A 9,410-nucleotide genomic window follows, 5' to 3' on the forward strand; every position below is an offset into this window, starting at 1 on the left:
AGCAATATGGAGACTCCTGAAAAAGCTGACTATACAGATACCAACAGACCCAGTTATTCTCGTACTGGACATCTACCATAAAACCTTCAAACCACAGGCCAGAGAGATTTGCTAAACCATGTTTGAAGTGGCTCAATTTGTAATAGCTAAAAGCTGGATTCAATCCAGATGTCCATCACTAGAAGAATGGGTAACTAAGAAGTGGTATATCTACACAATGGAATTCTATACAGCAGTAAGAAAAAAACAACACAAAGAAATTTGAGGAAAAATGGTTGAACCTGGAACAGATCATTCTCAGTGAACTTACCCAATCACAGAAAAAAAAAAAAAAAAAATCGACACATAGTCCCACTCATCAACAGCACCTAACCTGAATCTACCCAGAATACCTTACATACCCAGGTAGAACCTCATGGACTAGACAATAGGATGGATGGGGAGGGATGGGAGGGCATCGAAAGGGTGAGAAACAGTAATCTGTACCCAAACAGCAATGGTACCATAAAATTCTACTTCCTAAAAGGCAGACCAAATGGCTGAAACTTCACTAGACCCTTACAGGAAACACTTGAACTAAAAGACACTGGAGACAGTAGGATCAAGACTAACCTAAATCTTCTATATCTTCCCTCCCTCCCTCAACCACTCTCCCCACCCTCCTCACTAACTCTTGTATATTAGTTATGTTTTTCCTCAATTTCTTCATGGGCACTGACCTGTATCCCCCACTACCAGCTTGGGGCTATCATCCACAATGAGCTTTTGATCAGAGAAACCTACAAGTTTTCTTAAAAGAATGACAGACTTCTGTCAGAGTACTTGATGACCCACCAAATGTCAGTGGTAAGACCCTATCGCTGAAGACTCCATATGCAGCTGACATGTAAAATGGAATGGCATGGCTGGAAGCCAGGAGAGAGTCAGTCCCCAGACAGTCAGCGTGTCTAGTGCCAGAAGGTGCTACATGGGCAACTGGGGGAAATGACCAATATCTGTCCAAGCAACTCATGGTCTAACCTAATTAGCAACAAATAACCTGATGTGATGCCCACACAAGTGCAATAGTGGCACACAGCCATGGTGGGGAACCAATTGCTCTTGATTTGGCTAACTGATTCCCTCAGTGGTAGGAGATCCATAGCTGGAGCTGGGAAACAAGTCAGAACCATACCCAAACATAAGCCCACTCTCCAATATCAAGCTACCATCAATCATGGGGTATAAGAGGGCCTAACCTATTAAACTCTCTATCAAAAAAGTAAATGTTATCTCAATTTTCCAGGTGCTAACTTACTCTCCATTGGAGAATCTGCTTCTCTTTTTCAGGTAGATGCAGATCCGAAGGAGAGAGCTGCCCCAACATACCTCAAAATGGGCCTGAGTGAAACTAAGGATAGTTGGTGAAACAAGCAAGGGTGCCGTTTTCCTGATGAACTGGATACCAGCACAAAGGAAAGGGGAACAACACAGAGAAAAATCAACTCCTACCAAATCAGAGAGCCTGAGCCTCAGAGGCCCCCAACACCTCATCACTGAAGCAGACCAAAAATGAACCCAACATGGCTCAGGAATATTTTGCGGAAGAGGGGGCGGATAGAATGTCAGAGTCACATGTCGGGTCATGGATATGCAGAGACATTTATCATACCAATAACTGTGGGATAATTCCACAATGCACGACCCATTTACATCAACAAGGAGGGTCCATTGGGAGGGGGTAGATCATGGATGAGCCTAAACAATGGTACCAAACTGCCTGTATTTGCTGAAAAGAAAACTAATAAATTAAATTAAAATTTTAAAAAAAAAATGTGGGGCCATTGGGGAGGGGGTAGGTCATGGATGAGCCTAATAATGGTACCAAACTGCCTGTATTTGCTGAATAGAAAACTAATAAAAAAATTAAAAAGAAATGTTTTCTCCTGTGTGTCAAAATTCTTCTATGTTTATCCATCCAAAAAGATTTTTAGAAAGCTTTCATTTGTGGTTATAACCAGACAATTTAAGCAAGTATCCATATTTAAGGTACAAACCAAACTTCTAATCAGTAAAATGAAGAGGTGTGATGAAGGAATTGGACACTGCACAAAGGAGTTTGTTTCCACTCAGATGAATTCCTGCCCTAGAGTGTAACGTGTACTCACGAGACTTTTTGGTTGTGACGTTGACTGGAGGGCTGGCGGGGCCTGTCCCTGCAGTGTTGTATGCTCTTACAGCAGCAAAGTACACTGTGTTAGCTTTTAGCCCCGTGATGTTTTTTGTTGTGACATTTCCACTGACTCTAATTTTACCAATCATGGATTCTTTGGAATTGTCTGTCCAGTACAAGACCTAATTATCAAAACAAAAGAATAAACAGTTCATTATTTTCCATTAACTCATTATTTTCTATCAATCAGAGCTAATATAGCAATAAGAAGACAGGAATAAAAATGATTTTAAAAAACATCTCTTTTGAATTAAAATGGAAATGCAAAGATCTCACCACAATAAAATAATCAGTACCTACTATTTATAAGATATAAATCAGAAATACTATATGTAAATATACATTTATAGTACAAATACAGAACCTTGGCTTTCTTTGGATTAACAAAGAAATTGATGGTCTATATAAAGGTTTAACAAAGGGCATATAACAAGTCAGAAGGAAAGAAATTCCATGTCATCAATCAAAGAGTTAGGTTCTGAAGCTTTGTTATTACTATTTTCTCCATAATTCTTTTGGCCACAGGTTAATTGATATCTGTCCTCACAATAATATCTTGGTAGGCAATTGCATTGTGTCAGTTATATTAAAACAAGACATTAGAATATAAAGTTCAGTTCTTGATTTCACTCCCCAAAAAAATCTAGTAATGAAGCTGTTCAGAAAGTCAGGGATGCCTTAAAAAGGAATGAAAGCAGGAAAAATGCTCTGAGAATTTGAAGAGAAGCAATATTGATGAGCAAATCATTCAGAGACTACAGAAAGTCAGGATTCAGGTAAGAGGCATGGTGTGGCGTTCCAGACATGACATGGCAAAGACATCCACCATATGAGTAGACTTTTTATTTGTTTGTTTGTCTAGTTAACAAGGTTTATGGAAAAATAAAAGTAGAACAGACAGTTAAAGGCATTTAGAATCATACATTACTCCTGCCACCCAAAACAATAAGCCATGCTATACATTGTGTGCGTCATTGCAAGCTGAAGAACAGTGAGGGATTAATGACTTTACATTTCCACAGCCTCATCCCTTGGCAAGAACATAAGCTTATGAATGTGATTCTATGCAGTCTAAAGAGAACAGATTTAGGAGAAACTACTTTTTTCCACCACTTATCTACCTCTCACAGAATGATTGCATCTTTCCATCTTTCCAAGGCATATTTAATTTCATTTGGTCATTGTCCATGAACTAAGATCATTGAGGATTGGATTTTATCGCTCCTGAAGAAACAAAACAACTGCTATTTGAATAATTAAATAAAACAATTTCCTGATCACCTTTAATAAGTATTAATGTGCTAGGAACTCAACCTGAGAGCTAACCTTTTAACACATCTTATTGCATTATTGATGGCTATAACATCCTTATTGTATGGCATTCATCTTGCTTAACTGGAACAGGGCACCTTCTACAATGGTTATCATTTGATAAGTTTATTTTTTTTAATTTCACCTTGAAGGAATCCCTTTACCATAGTCCTGTCTTAAGCATTAAACTTTGCTATAGTTTTGACCTGGGCTGCTTCTCCAGCATTCCATATATTGAAGGAATGGACATAGGTCCAGGGCATTATTGGGATGTTCTGGAACCTTTAAGATGTGGGGTCAAGTGCATAGCAGTTAGACTACTGATGGCACACCCTTAAAAGAGCTAATATGACCCTGGGCCACACCCTTTCTGTATGTCTCCATCTTTTGGTTACCATGAGGTAAGCAGCTTCTTTTGCCCTGTGTTTAAGAACACATGAACTGCTACAACAAGCCAATCAACCATAAACTGAATCTACCAAAGCTTTGAGCCCAAATAAACTCTGCTTCCTATTAAATTGATTATCTCAGATATTTTGTTAAGACAATGAAAAATTGACTAACATATGTACACTCTATTGCATGCTAAGAACTAGACCAGTGGTATCTTACTACCGTGGAGGAGCTACTGTGTTGTGAGCTGACTTAACTATAAGGAGAGTGTAGTCAGGGTGCTTTACCTCATAGCCCAGTACTCTTCCCGTGTTTCTATTCCAAGCAATGGCATTCCAGGAAACCTCCATTTCAGAAGCAGAAAAATTCTGGACAGAAGTTCCTCGTGGAGCCAGCTGAGGTTTTACCATCCATGGAAAGGTACAACTATCTTTAGCAGAATGACTCACAGAAAATTAAATGTAAATTGTGCATAAATTCTCAAGGAAAAGCATGTCAGAACTGAAGAGGGCTTACCATCTTCCCCAGAGTAGATTATGGACACAGTACTCAAGGATCCTTCACCTTCATTGTTGTACACACCCACTTTGACTTCAAAAGGAGACAGGGGCATGATGCTTTCATTTCTATACACAAACCTTGAGGATTCCACAAGTGCTACTTTTTCTTTTTTCCATGTTGTTGAGCCAACGGGTCGGAACATGATGATATATCCAAATCCATCTCCATTCTGTAGTTCTTCTGGAATGGATTTGGGCAGAATGCAATCAATCACTGAGCATTAGCAAAGATACATTTGAGATAGTATATTTATTGAATATTTGAAACTTCTTTAAAAAAGTCATTTATACATATCTATGACACATGAAGAACTGAAATGATGCTTTTCTTTGGAATTCCAATATGGAAACCAATCCCAATGAAAGTACTCAGTAGTTCGAACTTTCTAAAAGAAATTTTAGGAGCCAGGCATGGTGGCTCACACATTTAATCCCAGCACTTGAAAGGCAGAGGTAGGAGGTTTGCCATGAGTTTCAGGCCACCCTGAGACTACATAGTGAATTACAGGTCAGCCTGTACTAGAGTGAGACTCTACCTTGAAAAAAAAAAAATAATAAAATAAATAAATAAAGAGAAACTTAAGATAGAATTAATGCATATCCACACATATGTACATATATATATATATATATATATATATATATATATATGGTATCAAGTTAATGATTCTAATTAAACCATTATTATATTAAATTTTAAAATTAGCACCAGGTTAACTTACTGTTTTAAGGTTAGATATGTTTTAGTTTAAATATTTTCAAGAAATTCTTTTAGGTTGTGGGCAATGTAATCATTTCTCAATAACATAAATTCTGGAGCATGGAATAATTCTCATTATCAAAGTTTAAAGAAACTCTCACTGTTTTTAAAGCCTGCATCTTCATTAGTAGTAACATCAGTGTAACATAAAAGTGCATTGTTGGAGCTGGGCATGGTGGAGCACACCTTTAATCCCAGCACTTGGAAGGCAGAGGTAGGAGGACTGCATTGAGTTCGAGGCCAACCTGAGACTACATAGTGAATTCCAGGTCACCCTGGGCTAGAGTGAAACCCTGCCTCAAAAAAAACCAAAAAAAAAAAAAAAAATACATTGTTGGGCTGGAGAGATGTTCAGCAGTTAAAGGTGCTGGCTTACAAATCACCATTTTCCAGTTTTCATTTCCCAGTACCCATAAAAATATATGTGCATTAAGTAACACATGCATCTGGATGTCTTTGCAGTGACAGGAGACCCTTGTAAACTCATAAGCATTCTCTCTTTCTTATATAAAGGCACAATAAGTTAGTATACTGTTAATTTATACAGATGTCAAATTATAATAAAGAACAATTTATAACACAGGTTATTAAATGAAAGATAAACTGAGATATATGTTCCTCTAGACTTTGCAGATATGCTTAGCAAATGAAATGAACTTGTGCCCTAATGTGGGCAAACAAGCCCTCTACTTATGGGAAGCTTTTTTGATAAATCAGTGACATTTAATTTGATTTTTCAAAGGAAAATATATTGCTATGTTTTCTAAATATTTTGATAGACAAAAAAGATATAACTCAGCATAATTCCCTGAATTCTTAAGTCACGTGTCCTGTAACACACTTCCTCTTCTCTAGTGTACCATGATTACCAAGTTAAACATGTCAGAACCAAAGTCACCATATGGGTCAGGATCTATAGGAGTTTGCGCACAAAATCTTCGTAATCTATAGGAACTCACAGAAGTAGTAAGTTCCTTTTTCTGAGTTTTCATGTAAAACTGAGGTCTAGGGGAGAATAATACAAGAAATCCAGAGTAGATTGTAAGCAGGAATATGCAATACTGACAACACTGTGGAAGTAGAAACAACATGGCAAAAGTAAGCTCTGAGGAGAAAATGAGAAATAATGTAGTAGAAGTCAGATACAAAACTATAGTGGAAGGAAATGGAAAGAACTAAGGTACATGGTCAAGGGGTTGACAAGGCCAGGTCGGTTTGCAAGGACACGTGACAGTGGGATACAACTCTGCACAGAACAAAGGCAGACAACGTTTTGCTTCCTCACTTGACCTGCTTGCTTGCTGTCAGATACATATTAATGTCCTTGTTACTTTTCAAATAGCTTTAAAATAAATCCCCATGAATGAAGATGACCTGAACTTGTCTCTCTCCTACCATGTGGAACAATATAAAATACTGATAGTGGGCATAGTCACTGTGTGGGCAGGTGTAGTGGTCTCGAGTGAGAAGGCCTGACACATTTCTGGACTCCTTCCACTTCCCCAGCTTTGAGTTCCTTGCATTGTCAGTGTGTGTGTGGGTTCTGAGGTCTGGAGTGAGTAGGCTAGACCAATTTCTGGGAACATCCCACCTCCCTGTTCAGAATTCCTTGCACAGACAATGTGTGGGTGGGCATGGAGGTCTGGAGTGGGTAGGCCAGATCCACATCTGGGATCCTTACACCTCCAAGGTTTGAGTTCCTTACAAGTTTAAGGTGTGTACAGGTGTGGTGGTCTGGAGTATGTAGGGCAGATCCCTGTATCTGGGCTCCTCCCACCTCCCCATATTTTTTGCCTGCACTGGTCGGTGTCCTGGAGAACATGACATGAAGTAGGCCAGACCCAAGTTCCCTTGTCCTCCTAGTCCCCTGGTCCTGGTAGATTCCATTGTGCCTTGACTGAGGAGGTCTGTGAGCTGTGGGAATAAGACTTTCCCTCTGATATCTTGACTGGCCAATAGGTACCAATATTCCTGTTGAACTGAGTAAGTGGGTGAATGGGCCAAAGGGCAAAAACTTGCTTCCTCCTCAATAAAATAAAGAGTCTTCCTAAAATGGGTAGACCACAATGCAAAAAAGCCAACAAAATCAGAAACTGATAAATCTCCACCAAAGACGACTACTCATACTATGGAAGCATCCAAAGAAATCATAGAGAAGTCAACAGAAATTCTTTCCCACAATGAAGACACAACAACCAATGAGACCCTGATTAAAAAAAAAAAAAAAAAAAATCACTGAACTTGAAGCAAACTCTCAAAGAACCAACAATCATATCAATGAAATTGAAAAGAAATATCTCCTAGAGAATTCAGCCATTGACAGTAGGCTTAATATGATTGGATAAAATGTTAGAAACCTCCAAAGAGATGTGAATAAATTGAAGATAAGTCAAGAAATGGATGACCTCAACTACTGGTTGATTAAGCTTAATGAAGACTTGATCAAATGCAAGAATGAACTACAAGAAGCATCGAGAAAATCAGAATCCAAATTGAAATCATACGTCAAAAAAGAGATGAACACCATATAAAACATCACACAAAAATCAAATAGAATTTATGTAAATGTCTCTAGAACCACTCACCAATAGAGTTACTCATGTGGAAGACAGAACCTCTGACCTGGAATATAAAAGAGAGGAAATTGATCAGAGGTCAAAAACTTTGTTAAGTTCAAAAATTAAAGTGAACAGAATATGAAAGAACTATGGGACACCCTGAAATTACCAAACATCTGGATTACAGGTATACCAGAGAGGAAATCCAGACCAGAGGTATAGAGAACATACTCAACAATATTATTGAAGAAAGTTTTCTGAATCTTGCGAGAGAGGCCCATCCAGATACAAGAATCCCACATAACACCAAACAGGCAGGATCAAAGAAAAACTCTCCAAGACACATCATAGTTAAGACTCTTAACAAGGAAAACAAACAGAGATTATCAAAAGCAGCAAGAAAGAAGCAATTCACAACATACAAAGACAATCCCATTAGAATAACATCATATATCTGAATGAAAACCCTGAAAGCCAACAGGTTTGGAAAGGAACACTTCAAAGTCTGAAAAAAACAGACCAAAGGCATGGAGAACTTATTTAACAAAATAATTGAAGAAAACTTCCCCAGTCTCTTAAAAGAAAGGCCCATCAAGATAAAGAAGCAATTGTGTAGATATACCACATCTTTGTTATCCATTCTTCTAATGATGGACATCTGGGTTGGTTCCAGCTTTTAGCTATTATGAATTGAGCCGCTACAAACATGGTGGAGCAAATCTCTCTGGCTTTTTGTTTGAAGGTTTTAGGGTAGATGCCCAGTAAGGGTATAACTGGGTCTGTTGGTATTTCTATAGCCAGCTTTTTCAGGAGTCTCCATATTGCTTTCCAAAGTGGTTGTACCATCCTGCATTCCCACCAACAGTGAATGAGTGTCCCTGCTTCTCCACATCCTCGCCAGCATTTATTTTCATTTGACCTTTTGATGTTGGCTATCCTTATTGGGGTAAGGTGGAATCTCATAGTTGTTTTAATTTGCATTTCTCTGATGATTAGGGATGATGACCATTTTCTTAAGTGTGTGTTTGCCATTTGTATCTCTTCCTCTGTGGGGTATTTGTCTTCTTATTGTTTAGACTTTTGAGTTCTTTGTAAATTCTAGAGATAAGGCCTCTATCAGTTGGATAGCCTGCAAATATTTTCTCCCATTCTGTGGGTATTCTATTGGCTTTGCTTATTATATGCTTGTCTGTAAAGAAACTCTTCAGCTTCATATGATCCCAATGGTTGAGTGACTGTTTAAGAACTTGAGCCACTGGGGTTTTATTCAGGAAGTCTTTTTCCATTCCTATATCATGGAAAGTACTTCCTAAATTTTCTTCCAGTAGTTTTCGAGTTTCTGGTCTTATGTTGAGGTCTTTGATCCATTTGGATTTGAGTGTTGTGCATGGTGAAATGTGTGGATCAAGTTTTAGTTTCCTGCATGTGGTTATCCAGTTTGTCCAGCACCATTTGTTGAAGATGCTATCTTTTTTGCAGTCTATATTGTTTGGGCCTTTGTCGAATATCAAGTAGCTATAGTTGCTTGACCCAAAATTCGGGTCCTCAAGTCTATTCCATTGGTCTATACTCCTGTTTTTATGCCAGTACCATGCTGTTTTTATTACTATGGCTTT

At 38.3% G+C, this 9,410-nt stretch overlaps 1 protein-coding gene across 1 annotated transcript in view; it reads right to left on the reverse strand.

Annotated features, from left to right (window-relative positions):
• The window catches only part of LOC101610956 (heterogeneous nuclear ribonucleoprotein D0-like), an 86,672-nt gene extending 81,262 nt beyond the window's left edge, over nt 1–5,410 (reverse strand). The window contains 4 exon segments of the mRNA XM_045133381.1: nt 2,148–2,334; nt 4,204–4,346; nt 4,433–4,657; nt 5,338–5,410. Of these exon segments, the coding sequence (XP_044989316.1) occupies nt 2,148–2,334; nt 4,204–4,346; nt 4,433–4,657; nt 5,338–5,410 (628 nt within the window).
• Nucleotides 5,411–9,410: the final 4,000 nt, after the last annotated feature.

This window comes from Jaculus jaculus, chromosome 14 (assembly GCF_020740685.1).
Source record: "Jaculus jaculus isolate mJacJac1 chromosome 14, mJacJac1.mat.Y.cur, whole genome shotgun sequence".
Classification (NCBI taxonomy): domain Eukaryota; kingdom Metazoa; phylum Chordata; class Mammalia; order Rodentia; family Dipodidae; genus Jaculus; species Jaculus jaculus.